The following is a 19,279-nucleotide window of genomic DNA, read 5'->3' on the forward strand; positions in this document are numbered from 1 at the left end:
GTATAAAGTTGAGCATCTTAGGCATGAATTGGAAACCAAGAGACAAACCGAGTTACGTTTCGTTAACCTTAGCTATTTTACAAATGAAATAAATTCTAAGGGCGTTAGTTTTTATAACTCATGTTTTAAACCAAAACAGATATAAAATATTCAAGACAAGCATAAAATATGTTCTGCACTGAATAAATCCCTCGTCTAATCCCTAAGGGATTGTGGTAATTTTTAACGGGATTTCCGCAAAGGAGAATCCCCACTTGAAATGCACTAGGGTTGTGCAAGTATCGATAAGAAGGCAGCTTGAAACGTAAAATGTAAAGTAGAAATAAAATAAGAAATAAATATTGTGGTAACGGCTATGTACTATAGTCGCTAGCATAATCAGCGGCTAGCTACAGAATATAACTTAAAAATGTTTGTTTTATATTGCATCTATTACACATTCTCGAACGAAGAAAACATTTTTGATTTAGATTTTTTTATTTTGATATTACGTGTTATTTACACGTATGCCAAAGTATGAGTGCTTTTAGCATAACGTATTGTGTGGTGGAAAGCGCTGGACGCAGGCCGCTACCAACCAGGCAACATGGAAAGCATTGGAGTTCAGTAGTGGATGTCCTATGGCTGAGATGATGATGATGATGATGAGTGCTTTATCACACTGAGGTGTGATTTACCGATAGTACTTTTAGATGAAGGTGTTCGGTAGTTGATTTTGGCGTCATATTAAAAATGACGTCATTACGCGACAATAACCCAACAGTGTTTGACAGACAACTCGAGGGGTGATAGGTAGGACCCCGTAGTTCTCTGATCTAATGTGAAGAAGCCACTCTTAGCACAAAAAGCTCAGCTAGAAGGGTTAACTGGACTTAAAATGTAATTTTGGTTTGGATTAACAATATTTCGTTACTTTTACATGCGCCATGACTACATTCATATCAATCTAATGCATTTTGTTTAGATATTCTTGTTGTCTCATAACAAGAATAAATAAAATTATTATTGTACACTTTGGTGTACTTTTGGCCGTCGTATTTTAAAGTTAGGACCAACAACAGTCCCAAAACTTCTAGACTAAGGTGGGTTGCACCATCTTACTTTAACTTTGACAAACGTCAAAAATCTGTCAAACTCCATACAAAAACCACCGGTTATCGTTATAGTTACGGTCAAAGTTAGGTGGTGCAACTCAGCCTAAGTGTGACTCAGGGAATAGTGATAATATTCTGTTTACAACTTACAATTTGTACAAACGTTAAAGTAACAACAGCACTTTGTAACAGCATCTCAGGAGTCGTTAAAGAAAATTGCTAAGTTTGACGATTGAAGAAAACCTTTTAAAATAAATTGAATTGATAGTACAGCTGTAACTATTGGTAGACAAAAAGATAAAATGAATGCTCAGACAATGTTATAGCCATTCAGTAATTTTCAATGTTTTATAAGATGAGCTCCCAGACCAGTACTTAAAAACTTATACTTAGTACAGATGAAACTTTAAAGGTTTCTAGTATTTGCTAACCTCTCGAAGTAAGCTAACTGTTATACGCCTGTGTTAGGGCAGAACAGTTCTCAAGTGGCGACCACGGGTCGGAATACGTAGTGTGGGCAGGCCTCCCACTTGGTGGACCGACGATTTAGTGAAGGTCGCAGGAAGTACCTGGATGAGGGCAGCGCAGGACCGGTTGTTGACGAATGAACAAAAGATTGACGCACTGGTTTATTGAATTAAGATTATTTTATTGAAGCCATTGTACCAGAAAGCTTACACTATTAGACCACTTGAAACGTTTTACTCTAATAAAATATCAAATTCCTTGACCAACAAAATTCTTCCAATAGTACAGAGGTATGAATTGGGAATGAAACGGCTACCTGCTCCATATTTTAATAAATATATTAGCCGACTGAGAATTCTTTTAGACTGCATTTAAAATGCAATATCTCTGAGAGCTGCAGGTGTAAACTTGAATTCCTTTCCATTTGGGAAAGAGTTTTGTAAAATCAAAGCTTCTGTTTCGTTAAATATTCAGATTTGAGGCTAACACCGACTATACAGGGTGTAATTTTTATACTTGTTCAAACTTTTTTGAGAATTCAATATTGATTCTGTAAGAAAAAACTAAGTAATTGTAGGTACCTATTTGAGGAGTAGAATCAACCATTTTTAATCAATTATAAAATTACACCCGGTATTTATTTATTTAGGTACAGCAACAGAATACAAATTAGTTTTTACAAATAATTTAGATAACAAAAAGGCACATCAAATAAAATATAGGCTTCGTTTTTGGTAATTTCTCTTTCTTTACCCACTACGGGGAAACTCTTGGTCTGTATCTCATGGAAGTGTGGATCACATGGAAAGTGACGATCAAGTTAAATTCACCCAGAATCCTCAACCACAGAGGAACTAGCTAAGGCAATCATACCTCCAACTTCCATTAGGTATTCCATGCAAGTTTAGAACTGGATTGACAAAAATTGGGACTTTATTCCAAAGGGCATTCTCTGCCAGTTAACCTTAGGGCTAAACAGATAAATTCGTTCAGCAAAAGGAATGAAAGAAATTTTTTTTTCAGTTACTTATTTTTTCACTGTTTGCCACAATAATTTATTTCACAAATTTTGAAGCTTTACTACCCTGTATGTTTTTGACGTCACATTTTGAATTTCATCCATAGTCCATCGCTTCAAACCGGTTTTAGTTTTAACATACACGGGTATTGTTTACGACGAACAAAGGCTTTCGCGTCAAATTGCCCATGAATGAAATGGATAGATACCACACAATAGAACACAGTATATGTACAGAGATACAGGGTGTGCTTTGGCAAAGCCACAGGAATTTAAACTGCTTAGTAAACTAATAATAATATTCTTATTCCGACAGATTTTACTACATACTTGTGTGTACTGTCTAAAAAGACACTGTATTTTTATCAAATAATTGATAAAAATAAAAATAACAGTACAGTAACTGTAAGGCTAAGTTGCACCACCTAACTTTAACAGTAACTATAACCGGTGTTTTTTATGGAATTTGACAGACTTTTGTCGTTTGTTAAAGTAATTTAAGATGGTGTAACCCAGCCCTAGTATATCATGGACAAAGGAGCCTTACAGATTTCAATCCTGTATTTGGATTCCTCCGCCTACCGTGGTCCGGAGCGGTCATGCGCTGGACCTGTGCTTCTCTAATTCACAAAGTGTTGAAGTCTATTTTTCTGATTGGCTGTGAGTGCGAATTTCAATTCCTTGTTACTCTTGAGACGTTTAAGTTCAAAGACTCCTCCCTCTGGGCGGTCCTAGAGCTGGATAGTGATATTCTCTCGGCTTGGCTCTGACTGGGATTCGAACCGGCATCCGACGGCACCCGAGTCGCCGCGCTAACCACGAAACCAATCGAGCTTGACGTCACGCGCCGAAACTACGCATAGTTCTACATCTTTGACTCCGGGGCCCCGTAGTCGACTACGACGTGCTACGACAACAGAGTGCTACGACATCACAGCGCTACGGACAAACAGTGCTTTGGCTGCTAAGAACATCGCTGCTACGAACAGATAAGCAAATTCACCCTTATTTCCTACTCATTATGCACAAATTACAACGGACTCCACCGGCCTCGCCATCGCTGGCAACTTCACAATCTCAATCGGAGCCGGACTTAGCGACTTGTGAGGAGGTGGAAGGTACATTCAACGTAACTTCACGCACTAAACGCCCCAGAATGGACGCCTCGCCCCCGATTGCGGACTTTGGACAGCAGCCATTAGCACGTCAAGACCTAGACGATTTTAAAAAAGATATAATGATGATGCTTAGCTCCTGGAGGTCGGAACAGGTGGCCTCCATGGCGAGGCTAACCGAGGACGTCGCTCACGTGAAAAAACAGTGCTCTGAAATCCATAAAACAAATTCAGAAATTGAATCCTCGATCTCTTCAATGAAGACACAGTTCGAAGATATTGAATGTAAAATCAAGAAATTGGACCTTGAGAAAAATGAAACCAAAGAACATATTGTCTCCTTGGGTAACCAACTGAACGAACTACAACAGCTGTCGAGATCTTCATCCATTGAGATTCGCAATGTGCCTAACAAAGAAAAAGAAACGGAATGTGAACTTATTCAAATAATTCAAAAATTAGGCTCTATCTTGGATGTTAAGATTCAAGACCAAGATATACGAGACGTCTACCGCAGACCTGGGAAGCCTGGGACACCTAGATCGATAGTCGCCGAATTTACTTCCGTTCAAGTCAAGGACAACATCCTCAGTTCCGCTCGGCGATGGAATAAGAGCAGAAAAGGATCGGACAGACTTAACCATGGACATATCAGAGGAAATGGTGACTTACAACCGATCTATGTGGACGAGCACTTACCATTCTCTACCCGTAAATTGTTTTTTCAGGCCCGTGAATTTGCCAAGAAACATAATTATTCCTTTTGTTGGACATCACGGGGTCGAGTGCTCCTCCGCAAAGATCCAAGCTCTTCATATGTCCATATCAAAACTGAGAATTGTCTGCATGACTTGCTTAAGGATGATAATTAGATACACATTTTTATTAAGGACAATGTTAAGTAAAATATATCAAATTGTTAATAGTAAATACAGCCAACCAATTTCACAAAGTCACATTTCACACAAACTGCACACATACACAACATACACACATTTTACACAAAATCCATCGCCTCAACCAGCCCCTACTTATGTGATTACATATGTTACTTATCAGATCATATTTTTTATTAACCAGCCGATGCTAACCAACTTTTATAAATCAAGAAAATCAATAATCCCGACATTGAAGGAAATCGCAATAGTATACTATATCTTACTCACTCTAGTAGTAGGCACTATGCCTGCTGCTCCTTTTTTATAACCCAGTTGACCAAAGAAAATGGCCTCCCTAGAAAACATTGTTACTGACATTGATAACATCAATGTCACTCAGCTATACTATTGCACCCCTGAAAAATGTAAGGATTATATATCTACAGATGGCTCAAGACTCACAATAATCCACCTCAATATTAGAAGCATCGGTAAAAACTTCGACAACTTTTTGGCTACTATGACGACAACCACCTTAGATTATGATATAATTGTTTTGACGGAATGTTGGCTTCAACGTAATCCTTCTCTTCCGCACCTTGATGGCTACTCGGTTCACTCTTCCAGCAAGAATCCTATACAAAATGATGGCGTTGTTCTTTACATAAAAACTTCTATTAAGTGCTGTGTTACCGAACCTTTAATAATGGATGCAAATTCTTTGATGTGTCAATTCGGTAGAACCTCCATCATAGCTATTTATCGTTCTCCTTCATATGACAAACTGGACAGATTTCTTAATAGTCTTGAAAATACTATACAATCTACTTCTTCTGAGAATGTAATTATTATGGGAGATATTAATATTGATATTAAGCAAGGAAATGTACATCCCGAATCTGATGATTATTTGAATTTAATGGCATCTTCAGGTCTCTTCCCAGCACATCTACTCCCTACTAGAGATGGTAACTGTTTAGACCATATAATGCTCAAAACTAAACTGACTTCCACAGTGGCTGTTATACAGATCGAGATCACCGATCATTACCCTATTCTTCTGTCGCTTAATTTAAAAAATAACCCTAATGAACGGTCATCTAACACAAACTTTAATATTAATTATGATCGTATTAAAACAGAACTTGACAATACTAACTTCGATTCCATACTTAGAGAAACCAATCCAGAAGTGGCTTCGACCAACCTTGTCTCATTAATAAATGCAGTAGTTAACAAACACAAGGTTGCTAGATCCATCCCAAGAAAGTCTAAAATTACTAAACCCTGGATCACGCCGGGATTACTTCGCTGTATTCGCAACCGGGACTCAATGCATCAAAAATTACGAAAAGATCCTGAAAATGACATATTAAAAACTACATATAATAGATATCGGAACTTTTGTAAATCTTTATTGAAAAAAGTAAAAATCTCTTATGAAAAACTCCAGTTTGAAAAGGCAAAAAATAATCCCAAACATTTATGGAACGTTGGCAAAACAATTACCCATACAAAGCGCTTACATAAATCGCCCGATGAGTTGATTCAGAATGCTGGTGATACTAAGGCATCAATTGATCATGTAAATGAATTCTTTGTCAATGTTGGGAAAAAGTTGGCATCTAAATTCCCTGTTACTTCTCTGCCAGTAAACCCGAATCACATAAGCACAAACAACACTTCGTTGAATTCCTTTATTATACTCCCTATCCATGAGTCAGAAGTGGAAAGACTGATTCTGAATCTCCGATCAGGTTGTGCTGTTGGTTGGGATGACATCCCCGCTCGAGTGATTAAACAGTCCTGCCATCGCCTTGTAAGCCCACTAACTCACATATTCAACCTGTGCATCTCCCAAGGAGTATTCCCTGCGGTTTTTAAGAGGGCTGTAGTCCACCCAATTCACAAGGGAGGTGACAGAGACCTTGTCACAAACTACCGGCCTATCTCAGTCCTCACTGCCTTATCGAAGATTTTTGAGCGTTATCTGAACTCATCACTAAAAAACTACCTTCACTGCCATGGGATCTTATCAGATAACCAATTTGGATTTCGTAATGACAAATCGTCCGAAGATGCTGTGTTGAAATTAACGGAAACCCTTGTCACCAATGTAGACAATAAAAGAAAATGCTATGGCATATTTTTAGACCTGTCAAAGGCTTTCGACACTGTTTCTATCCCAATTCTTTTATCTAAACTCGAATCGATCGGTATCCGCGGAGTTCCTCTTGATGTCTTTGCCGGCTACCTCTCCGACCGCACTCAGTGTGTGAAAATAGGGTCTTTAGTCAGTAAAGAAGAACGTATCTCTTACGGAGTCCCACAGGGTAGCATTCTGGGACCCACATTATTCCTCATTTACATAAATGAGCTTTGTAACATGTCACTCAACAACTGCAGCATATTTACATATGCGGACGATACCGCTCTACTTGTTCATGGAGATTGCTGGTCAACGGCCAAAGCAAATGCTATAAATGCAATTCGTTCCGTAATGAAGTGGCTGGCTGATAATCTTCTCACTCTTAATTTGACAAAAACGCAACTCATTCGCTTCGATATCGCCAGAGCTACTAATCATGACCCTGAATCGGACCGCTTGGTTGTCCATACTTGTCAGGACGATGACCAGAGTTCATGTGATTGTGCGCCTCTGGAGTCGGTAAAGAGCGTTAAATACCTGGGAGTTCATGTTGACGCGAGACTCGACTGGCATGTTCAAATTAAAACTGTCAAGGAAAGAACTCGTAAACTTATTTACATTTTTAAGAATCTTAGAAACTCGGCCGATCTAAGTACACTTTTTACGGTCTATTTTGGATTATGCCAGTCGGTCATCTCTTACTGCATCCCTGTATGGGGTGGTGCCGATAAGACGGCTATGATAAAACTAGAGCGTGCTCAGCGCGCTGTTCTTAAGGTTATGACCAGAAAGCGTCGAATGTACCCAACCGCTGAACTGTATAACGAGTGTCAAGTTCTCACTGTCAGGCAACTTGCGGTCTTCCGTTCGGTTCTCCGCAAGCACATTTCGCTACCGTTTGACCCTCAAATTGCGACTAGGCGTAGAGGGGCAATGAGAGCTTGCCCTCTGACCAAATGTCGCACTGGTTGGGCAAAAAGACAATATAGTGCACTAAGTACCAAATTATATAACAAACTTAATAACACCTTACATATATATTTATATAACAAATTTGAAGTTAAACGAATAGTCCTAAAGTTCCTTCTTACAATAAATTATAAAGAAACCGAAAGCTTGCTAAACAACTAACATAGGCGAAATCACATCTAACACACTCAACAACACTTACACTCCACATTACACACCCACAGCTCCTGTGCTCGTTTGCACCACAAACATGCATTTATTATTTTAGCTTATTATTTATTGTCCGTTAACCTTAATAATTGTAAACTTACTTTAAACTCTTCCTTTGATTCACTTAACTTACATTACTTTCATCACCCTGGAGGAATCACTGTCATCTAAGATACAGGTTTAATCCTAGTTTAGTTGGCAGGGACATACTTAAGATTAACACGATTGTCAATCGTAGTTTAAGTAATTAATACATCGTACAATATTGTAAATCGTCATCTTCTTGGTTATTAAATAAATTATTTATTTATTTATTTTATTATTATTTTATTTATGCTACGCATGAAATCATAAATTGTCGTCTGTTTAAACAATGTATAGTTGACTTGTGACGTCACAAATCACAATCACAACAGTTAACAAATGTTTGACAGCTCAGTGAGTTTGAGCGACGGATCGGAAATTAGAGATATTGTTTACCTACTATATTATAGTACAAATTAATCTGCTCGTATACAAATCTTATCACTACATAGTATAAACAGGCCTGTTCATCTCCGCGAGTTTACATCAAAAACAAAACAAGCACGATGGCACCCTACAGGATTACTATTCGACAAGGCCTCACATACGAGCGAACATTGACTCACGCACGCGTATTCTTGTGTATGATGGAAAAAAAATAAAGAAAATGTGTACTAAATACTGTGCAATATTTAACTGCCTAAATAATAATAAAAACACAGAATGTACTTTTTTAAGTTGCCTGAAGACACTGAGAGGTAAATAAGTGGTTAATATTATTTATGATAATTCATGCTTAATCATGAATTTCCTCCGCCATTTTCTGCAGTTTGGCACCTCACGTCACACATCATTTTACCGAAGTCAGCCCTATAGCTTCGGCGCAACACCGATCACTGACGTTTGTCAACAAAATGGTGCTTGACTCTTGAGACCAGCTAAATTATACCATATTGTTAATGACATTGAGCATACATTTTTTTAAATACCTTCGCGAAGTAAACCTTCTGTACGTAGTACTTATTATTATTATGTTGTATAAAACAAAGTAGCTTTCCCTTGTCTGTCCCTATGTATGCTTAGAGCTTTAAAACTACGCAACGGATTTTGATGCCATTTTTTTAATAGAATGATTCAAGAGGAAGGTTTATATGTATAAAAGATCAATTAGAAACGAAAACGGAAATTCCATTGCAACAGTGCGAAGCCGGGGCGGGCCGCTAGTTATAGTACAAAACTCGTAATGTAGGTACAAATAAATAAAATTTTAGTGCCAGCTTGCTTGTAGTAAATGTAGAGGTGATAATAGGAGTGCAAGTGAGGAAAAAAACAGAAAAATAAGATGTTTTTTTTTCTTAATTTATCTTTTTTCCGGTTATTCAATCTTGTTCTTTTTTTACCCGACTACGGCAAAGCAAAAGATTGGGTTTTCAGATCTAATTGACATTTTTGAGTTATAGCATTTCAAACCTAATTCAGTGGGCTAAGTGTGAGTTTACATCAAACGCGCTCACTCAAATGTATGAAAATTTTAGTTTTTGAACGTTTCCCGCTAGGGGCGCTGTACAATCCGTCATACATTTAATGTCATTTTTTGACGCGCTCACTAGTGAGCGCGTTTGATGTAAACTCACACTTTCCTCTGGTGATGGCAACCTTAAATGTATTTTCAACTTGGCAACCTCATGTTTATACCTCACAGTAAAAATGCCAAAAATTTAATACAACAAGAAATGTGTCCGCCAAAAAACAACAACACAAAGTGTCAACTGAAATTCGAGGGGAGTTATTCGGAATTGTCTCCATGGCAGTATCTTCTAACACAAGTTGAATTGTTGCCAACGGGAAAACGGGAACAATAATTCCCGTTTTATTTGCGAGGCGACACTGGGTCTGGCTGGATCGGAAGAAAAGGTACACAGTATAAAAATGATCACCAAAAGTGATGTTGACATCAACAATTAATGGGTGCGAAAATACCGCTTGGAAGCGCTTATAGGCAAAGTGACGATCGCTAAGCGGTACATAAGCGCTGTCACTGCTAAAAAATGAATTAAACACATCACTATTGAAGTTAACAATTTTTAGCGAACGTGCCCTCGCCGAAAACCGTCCGTAGCGATCTCCATTTTGCTTATAAGCGCTTACAAGCGCTTTTTTCCGCCCAACGCCAGAGGCCTGCCTTTTTTAATGGACTTTCAAGTGTTAAATTTTTTGCCCTGTGGCATTTCATCAAAGTCAAAAATTGGTTCAGTCTTATGTCACTTGAATAACACACGGACGCCCATATTCACAAACATTACTATGAGGTCTCTCAGTGCGCGGAGACGCACAGGGTGTCACACGAACCAATCACAGAGCTCTATTTAACGCTGTGCGTTCGACTTACTGCTTCACTTAAGCAAGCATCGTTTGTGAGCGTTAGTTTACCACAAAATAAAACTCCTTTGAACATAAATTGTTTTTTTTTAAGGTACAAAGATTTGTGTATGCATACAGGCATTCAAAGTTAAGTTACTGTTTACAGTTTACGCTGTGGCGTTCCACATCGTTACATTTTGTTATTTGAGACTAATATTCTATATAGGGAGACAAACTTAACTCTCGCTCTTAGGCAGAACTTGATATTTGACGTCAAATGTCTTGCTTTCCTTTTGTTTGCGTTCTATTTGGCAACGTCTCGAAATAGGACAGAATATAATTTTATTGAAAACTTATTTGTAGACAGGATTGACTGGAATGAAAACAAATACATTTATGTAGGTACTAAATAGGTACTATACAGGGTGGAATTTTGTAATGCCACCTGGAGGGAAAGTACTCTTAATACTGTAAATAGAAAATTTTACTGAAAGAAAACATTCCTTTATTTTTGAAAAGACAGAGAACTGCATTCATAGATTTTTGAAAATTTTTCGAAAACTAACACACACTAATTTTCTGTAAACAATTAAGATAATTCAAGATTTCATGGTTTTCCTTTCATTTGATTTATCAAGTTTGCTAGAGAGATTTCATCCTTATACTTAACCCTAACGATCTGTTATGAGCCTCTGGGGATTTGGGTTTTTAAAAAAGAACACGAGATTAAAAGGATAAGACAGCCGTCTAGTTCGGATGGTGGAATGAGACTGACTTGGAGATGCGAGGTATCGCAGGCTATGGATGGAAAAGGATGAGTCGGCAAAAGGCGGAATGTCAAGTAAGCAATATAGGGTGCGAGGGCTATCTGTAACACCTCCCGGGGGTAGACTAAACATCGGGGTGAAATGAGCGATGTTTAGGAAAAAACGGAAAAGGTAAGTATTTAGGTTTTACACATTTCTGCGTATACTAGGAGATGGGATTTCTTCTGCATCAGGATGACGTTTAATGATCTTCAAGGGAATGGCTGGTTCGGGAGTTGGAGGAGCTGGAGCTGGTTCTACAGGTAAGTTTTCAGGATTGGCGCGAGAGGATCTCGGGAAAAGGTAAGTTAGACGGCTGCGCGATTTAATGCATAAAAACATTTTTAAAATGCAAAATATTAAAATTATACATATAACAATTATGAGTGTAATCGAATAATGAGTTTCGTATTTAATCAGGGGGTGTTGATTTAAAATTTTATCAGTTTGGTCAGATATCGACCTTAATTTTGATTTCGTTTCCAAAGTAAAAACATCTAAATCAATATTTTGTAATTTCAAGGGGACTTCATCATTATTGATTACATTTATAAACTTATCTAGAGTACAACAAGATTGATTTATAATATTAAAATCTGGTTGAATTACAGTGGTGTTGATTTTTACATTATTAAATTTAGGTATTAATTTCGTACTTTTACAGTAGGCTATACAATTGTTTGGTATTGTAAGTATTCCTGTGCCAATGATACTTATTTCTAGGATTTTCTGATTTGGGCATTCTATATATAATTTGGTAATTTGGGATTGTACATATATCCAATTATTATTGTAAAGTGGTGTCCATAAATCTATGTTTCCGTGGACGAAATCGGTTTGACACTGCACTGGTATAGTTTTTATTACACTGATCATTAATTCACTTTCACAACTTGGATTTGCACTAACGGGGAACACAGTCATGACGTCGCAGATGTAGTCGCTCGGGCTTATCGCTATGCATTCCTTCAGTGAGTCAAGGTTACAATATTCCGATCTGTCCTTGGTCATTGCTATGTATCTGTTGCTAGGTATTATATAAGTAAAAGAATTATGTTTTAACTTATCGTGTGGTGTAGGCAATGCTATACTATGGTACAAGTTAAATTCTCTCGGAGAAACTAATGGTATTCTTAATACAAACACAATCTTGTTGCTTAAACTATAACATACTATACTAGAGACATTCAATAATAGGTGAATGTTATTTAATGCTAAATCTACAGGTAATTTATAATCTACAGGTAAGTATCGGTAGTTACTGACAATTTCATCATAAAGCTGCGCGGGAGGTAATATGGCCGGGTGCAGAATGTTTTGATTACTAATCATGATCGCGTTTGTTATGTCTTCCAGTCGAAACGATAACGTTAACAATGAAGCTTCTAGACTATTTAAGATTAAATTAATATTTGCTTTGATAGTTAATTCGTTAGAAATTAAAGTAATATTTTTCAGTTTTAAAGAGAAATTGTCAATAGCTTGGTTAAGGTTGGCCTCGTTCTGTTTTATTGAATGTAATGTTTTATTAAATTGAGATAAAACTGAAGAGGTGACTAAGATATTTTCTTTAATTAACGATGCCAATCTTTTCTCGTTATTGTGTACATTTTGGATGGCGCTATCGTACTTGATACCGTCATCTTCGCTCAAAGTACCGAATACAATTTTGGCGAGAGAGCCAATACCACCTATCCATGCCCCTCTCTTAAACCTTTTTTCCACTAGGTGAGAAATAGCAGAGTATTCAGAAACTAAATCGTGATATCTAACTGTTAATGGTTCTAAAATATTATGACATTCTAAACTATGATTGGTTTCTAATTTAACTTGAGTACAAATAAGTCGAAGTGTACCCAATATAGAGTTAATATTTTTGATATGCGGTTCGATATATGATATATCGATAGGCGTTATTACGTCTAAATGGCTTACGCGAATTTTGAGTTCACCAATTGGATCAAAGTATATGCCAGAACTGGAGTCGATTTCTTGGACGAACTCCGGGTGACCTTGGGCCAATATGCTGTAATAAAAAGAGACATTCTGTTTGATTTTTTATTTAAACTTCTATTGCTACTAATGTATATAATGTATAACGTGTATATAATGTATAACGTGTATATAATGTATAGTGTGTATATAAAGTATAGTGTGTATATAATGCATAGAGTGTATACCTAATCTTACCTGTAAAATAAAATAACCTAGGTTTAAAATAATGTAAATTAAAATCAATATAAAAAAAAAGAGACAATTAAGTAATATTTAGTTGTCTTGGTTTTCGACAGGTTTGACTTCGTCGAAATGATGTCTTACGTGGCGTCTGTTTATCGATAGCGATAAGGTATGGTTGCCATGTACCTTGACAACTTTGTATGGGCCTTTCCATACAGGGGACAATGCCTTACGCATTCTCAAATGATTTTTTAACATGACGTACTGGCCTACTTTGTATTGTACTGGGCGAGTACGGGAATCATAATAAGTTTTCGAAATGTTTTTTGATCTGTTAATGAACTCTATGGCTTTATCTCGGGTGTGTTTTAACCGATGTTGAAGCATTTTAACGTATTCTGGATACGTGGTGTTAGAGCTGTCATCGTATACTGAATCCGGTATACGAGATTTATATCCAAACAATAATTCGAATGGTGAATAATGTGTTGTCGAATGTACGGCTGTGTTATATGCGAGCATTGCTGTATAGACATATCGGGGCCAATTATCTTGTTTGTCGTTGACATACGACTTTAGATATTCTTTTAAGGTTGAATGCGATCTCTCTAAGGCACCTTGCGTTTGAGGATGATAGGGAGCGGACCACAGCTGTTTTGTTTTTAGGAAATCGCAAGTTTTCTTGAATACTTCGGCGGTGAAGTTGGTGCCTTGATCGGTAAGTATATATTTTGGAATTCCAAATAATGAAATAAAATGTGGGAGGCATTCACATGACTCCTCAGCAGTATTACTACGAATTGGGTAAGCTATTGAGAATTTGGTAAGGTCATCTTGCATAGTCAGGATGTATCTAAGTTTGGCTGCGCCGGATTCTGGTAGGGGTCCTACTATATCAATGGATAATCTCTCGAATGGGGAAGTTGAAGTGGATGTTATTATCATGGGCGCTCTGTTAGTTTTTCGTAGGGCTTTGTTTGTTTGGCAAGATGTGCACTTTTTAATGTAGTTTTCTATGTCGCTACGCATATTTTTCCAATAGAATCTTTCTTTTATTCGGTTTAACATTCTAATAGCACCTAAATGTCCGGCGATGGGAATGTCGTGGTTTTCTTTAAGGATTTTGGGAATTTCACTCAGCGATGGATATATAATGGAATCATGGTAAATATGGACTCGGATATTTGTTCCATTGAATAAATAACTGAACATATTGTATATTTTTACAAAGGAATGCCTATCAAACGGATTTTTAAAATCAGATGTACTTATTTCGTTTATTGTGGGGTATGATATCATTATTTGGTCACGTGCATATTGCAGGGATTTAAAAATATCGGAGTAGGAGTAATCATCAAAGTGATGGACTTTCGTGAATAGGAACAGGTAAGTTTTGTTCTCGATTGTAAGAGGTAAGAATGTGTTTAAGGATCTTTCTAATTTCAGGAATTCACTGCGTTCGGGTTCTGGACAATTATCAATAATTTCTTGGACATAGGGCATGGAGTCATCCATGTCTATTGAGGTAGGTACAATGATCAACTTTTGGGTTCCCTTTAAGAGGGTTTCATTATGTTCGGTGATTTGGGTATCGTGTGACTTCGCAGGTGACTTCAGGAATTTACTATAGGTTTCGTCGGACACAGGTAAGGTTTCAGCTGATGGAGAAGGAGCATCGTGGCAAGAGGAACTGGGAGAAGGTAGGTTTCCAGGTGTTGGAGGATCTTCTAGATCGGGTAAGTTTGAAACTGGTAAATTCGATTGCGTTTCAGGAATAGAACTGGAGGGTTGCGCTGGATTTTGTAAGTGATTTTTATTTTCAGGGCTTGGAGCAGAAGGCTGCATCGCAGGTAAGTCGTTGATAGGGCTATATTGGAGGTCGATTTCACTGTCTCCTTCCAAGAGGTCGATACAGGGCATGCTGTCGCCTTCTTCGGAAAGAGCGGGGAGTTGAACACTTAGGTCTTCGAGGGTTAATGGGCTGAAAGGGAGTTCATCGTCTGCAGCAGGAGGATTCACTGGATTTTGTCCTGGCGACGGATTAGGAGAGTCAGGGTTGTTCGTTTGGTCCACAGGATTAGTAGGAATTACAGGATTTACAGGATATCTGGAGAGCGCGTCAGCGGCGGAGTTTAATTTGCCTTTACGGTAAGTTATCTCATAGTCATACTCTTCCAGTTTTAATCTCCATCTTTGGAGTTTGCTGCTAGGATCTTTGTGGTTGAATAGCCATTTTAGGGGTCGATGGTCGGTGATGATGAGGAATTTGCGTCCATAGAGGTAGGGACGAAACGTTTTGCAACCGTATATTATGGATAGCAACTCTTTTTCAGTGGTGCTGTAATTACATTCGCTTTTGTTGAGGGTTCGTGACGCAAAAGCGACTGGTTGGTCTTTGCCAACAGGACCCTGGGATAGGACGGCACCAACAGCGTGGTTGGACGCGTCGCAGGTAAGTATGAATGGCTTTGAAAAATCTGGATATACAAGGAGTGGAGCAGTTGTTAGTTTATGTTTCAGGGTATCGAAAGCTAGTTGCTGTTGATTCTCCCATACGAAGGGTGTATCTTTTTTCAGCAGACTAGTAAGGGCCTTGGCAGTTTTAGAAAAGTCAGGAATAAAACGTCGGTAGTATGATACAAGACCGAGGAACGATTTGATGTCTTTTGGGGTTTCAGGAGTTGGAAATGCAGTTACAGCTTTGACCTTTTCAGGGTTTGGCTTGACACCTTGTTCGGTGATGATGTGGCCTAAGTAACAAACTTCACGTCTTAGGAACTCACATTTGTCGGGTTGTAGTTTTAAGTTGAAATCGCGGATTCTCTGGAAAATGGTTCTTAAATTGCTGATACAGGAATTTAGGTCGTGTCCATATGAGACGACATCGTCCAAGTAGACAAAGCATCGGATGCCCTGGAGGCCTGACAAGGCAGAGTTCATGAGTCTCTGGAACGTTGAAGGAGCATTTTTGAGCCCAAACGGCATGCGAGTGAATTGGAAATGCCCTTCGGGGACTGTGAAGGCTGTTTTGGGTTTATCAGCTTCATTCAGCTGGATTTGATGGAACCCAGATGCCAGGTCCAAGGTAGAGAAGTAGGAACTACTACCGAGTTGATCCAATATCTCGGTAATCTGAGGGATAGGGTAAGTGTCTCCGATAGTGATGTCGTTCAACTTTCGGTAGTCAATTACCACGCGCCATTTTTGCGTGTTGGAAGCGTCTAGCTTTTTGGGAACGACCCAAATGGGTGACGACCATGGGGAATCAGAGGGTTCTATGATGTTTTGTTCCAACATTTTGTCAATTTGTTTACGTACTTCGGCTTTGTGGATTTCGGGAAATCGATAGGATTTGACGTGTATAGGAACATCTGTAGTGGTTTTGATTTCGTGTTTCAGGGCGTTGGTGTAAGTTAGATTTTCTCCGGGAAGGTGGAAAATGTCGGAAAACTCGGAGCATAGTTGAAAGAGTGACTCTCTTTCTTCATGGTTGAGATGAGAAACACGTAGTTGTTTGAGGACTTCTCCGGTACGTTTATGACAATCTGTCGCAACATTTACGTGGTTTATTAAGGCGGGAGGTTGGCTTGTGAATTCGGATTCGCAATCTAAAGGACTGAGTTTGAGATTCAAATCGGATTTTAAGGTAATAGGGTTTTCTGACGTATTTATCACGGATAGATTTATTCTGTTATTATTTTTGACAACTACTAGGCAATTTGCAATTAATAGGTTATCGGAAACTTTTTGGTCGAGGATTAATCCTTGTTTTATTTCAGGATTCGATACTGAACATTCAATGATGGTTTCGGTTCTGGGAGGTATAATGTAGGCAGGATCATGGAAATGTAATTTAATGGACGTTTTACTGAGGTATAGAAGGTTTTTGTTATAATTGATGCTGCAACTATGAGCATTGAGCATGTCAGAACCGATTATTCCATCGTAGGGTAAATGTATTGCGTCTATGACATGGAATGAATGTGATACATTTAATTTGGGAAATTGTAATTTCAATTGGAAGTGACCTCTGGTGTGGATTGTTTCTTCAGCAGGGTCAATTCCTTTCAATTGGATGGTTTCTTTGGTGAGTTTAGGATGTTTTTGGATACATGAATGTTTCAGCAGACTTACTGAGGATCCTGAGTCGACTAGTAATGATAATGGGATGTCGGATACAGAGGATTTTACTAGGACATGAGGTAGTAATGTCTTTGCAGGATTGTTGATGATTTCGAATATATTCGATTTAGCAGGATTTGGCAGGTCAACCTTGATAGGCTGCTGCACGGATACAGAGGATTTAGCACGTTTTGGCAGGTCAACCTTGATAGGCTGCTGCACGGATACAGAGGATTTAGCACGTTTTGGCAGGTCAACCTTGATAGGCTGCTGCACGGATACAGAGGATTTAGCACGTTTTGGCAGGTCAACCTTGATAGGCTGCTGCACGGATACAGAGGATTTAGTACATTTTGGCAGGTCAACCTTGATAGGCTGCTGCACGGATACAGAGGATTTAGTACATTTTTGGGTGTCGATTTCACAATTGTGAGGTCCCGCACGACACCGGGACGAGACGGTTACTCGTTTTTGGAGTGATTGTCGACGGTATCATACCCGTCGGTTGGTTCGGACGGATATTCGTCATCGATGGGTTCCGATGATTCATCGGACACGAAGTGAACTCGATGGGATGGTCCGGGCTGGTTTCGATCAAAGTTGCGGAAACGGTTATTATTAAATTCCCTTTTGCGACATTGCTCCAGGGTGTGTCCTGCGTTTTTACAATATCTGCAGAACGGACGGGAAGAATTGTTGTTGGAATTGGAATAATTGTTGGAATTGGAATTGTTGTTGGAATTGGAATTGTTGTTGGAGTTGGAATTGTTGTTGGAATTAGAATTGTTGTTAGGCCGGCTGGGGCCGAAATTTGATCTTTGATTCGATTGCTTAGAAAAGTTTTGGTTACGGTTACGGTTAAATTGATTTGGATTTGGCCTGGATAGCGCCTGTTGGATTCTTTCTTCGGATATAGCAATGTTAATCGCTTCGTTTAGGGATCGAGGCGATTTGCACCTAACGAATGTGGACAACCGGGGCAATAGGCCCATTTGAAAATGGTGGAGGGCAAGTTCCTCCATTGCCGCGGTTCTCCCAATCATCTCTCGGCTTTTGTGTCCGTGTGAGATCGAAATTTCTGTTAATAGTTGGGACAAACAGGTCTCAATTTTTAGAGCGTACTGGCTAACAGGTTCAGTCGGGTTTTGTTTGCAATCTTGCAGGTCAGTGAGGAGGTGAGCGTAATGTTTCCTCTCACTGAACTGGGTTTTGAGGAAATCTTTTAGTTGATGCCAGTTGGCGAACTCTTTGATAGAGCAAGCCGTTTCGGCCTTGCCCTGCAGCTGGCATAGAATATATTTAAAAAGTATGTCCCTTTGGGATTCTGATGCTAGTTCGTATGCGTTATTGCAATTTACAAGGAATGAATTTAGTTGCTCGCGGCAACCGTCGTAGGGTTTAATGAATTTGAGTAAGGTGGATAATTCGATTTCTGATTTGACTACTACTGCTGTTTTTCTCTTACTCTGGGATCTAGTAGAAGGTCCAGGAGGGGGTAAATGCTGGTCCTGGCCTTCGTCATCTACGTCTGTTAGAACCACTTCGGGTCTCTCGAATTTTGGACTATTGGATCTCTCTGCCATTTTGGTACAATATTATGAATTAATTCAACAACAAAAATAGAACAACAATTGGATTTAGAATAACGCACAAAAAGATTAAAAATTACGATAGCTAAAATCGGACGAGCAATGACCAAGTTACTCACTGGAATGCGGATAGCGCGATAAGGACGATCATTCTCGGAACTGGAAGCTGGAAGTCGCGCTGCTCTCGGCGAAATGTATGCTTGTTGATAAGCCTCGCTCCGTTGCGTCACTGGATGCTCGTTTGCCGGTCGCAGCACGAAATTGTGCGCAACAGTGGGCAAACGGCTGTTCTCGGTGG

At 38.8% G+C, this 19,279-nt stretch overlaps 2 protein-coding genes across 2 annotated transcripts in view; one reads left to right on the plus strand and one right to left on the minus strand.

Annotated features, from left to right (window-relative positions):
• The window catches only part of LOC135084482 (sperm surface protein Sp17), a 224,368-nt gene that overhangs the window by 176,016 nt on the left and 29,073 nt on the right, over positions 1 to 19,279 (plus strand). The window lies entirely within an intron of this gene.
• LOC135084373 (uncharacterized) lies at positions 13,024 to 18,975 on the minus strand. Its single transcript, XM_063979148.1, has 3 exons — positions 17,881 to 18,975; positions 14,581 to 17,770; positions 13,024 to 13,118 (listed from the first exon to the last, which is right to left on the minus strand). Exons 1-3 carry the CDS (start codon positions 18,973 to 18,975, stop codon positions 13,024 to 13,026), a joined length of 4,380 nt encoding a protein of 1,459 aa, XP_063835218.1.

Source organism: Ostrinia nubilalis, chromosome 26, assembly GCF_963855985.1.
Source record: "Ostrinia nubilalis chromosome 26, ilOstNubi1.1, whole genome shotgun sequence".
In the NCBI taxonomy this organism is placed as follows: Eukaryota; Metazoa; Arthropoda; class Insecta; order Lepidoptera; family Crambidae; genus Ostrinia; species Ostrinia nubilalis.

Coding starts and splice junctions, on each gene's coding strand:
- LOC135084373 (XM_063979148.1), bottom strand. CDS start 18,975: ATGGCAGAGAGATCCAATAGTCCAAAATTCGAGAGACCCGAAGTGGTT. Junction 17,771..17,880: donor CAACCGACGGGTATGATACC/GTCGACAATCAC, acceptor GTATCCGTGCAG/CAGCCTATCAAGGTTGACCT. Junction 13,119..14,580: donor TAAATCCCTGCAATATGCAC/GTGACCAAATAA, acceptor TTTTTATTACAG/CATATTGGCCCAAGGTCACC.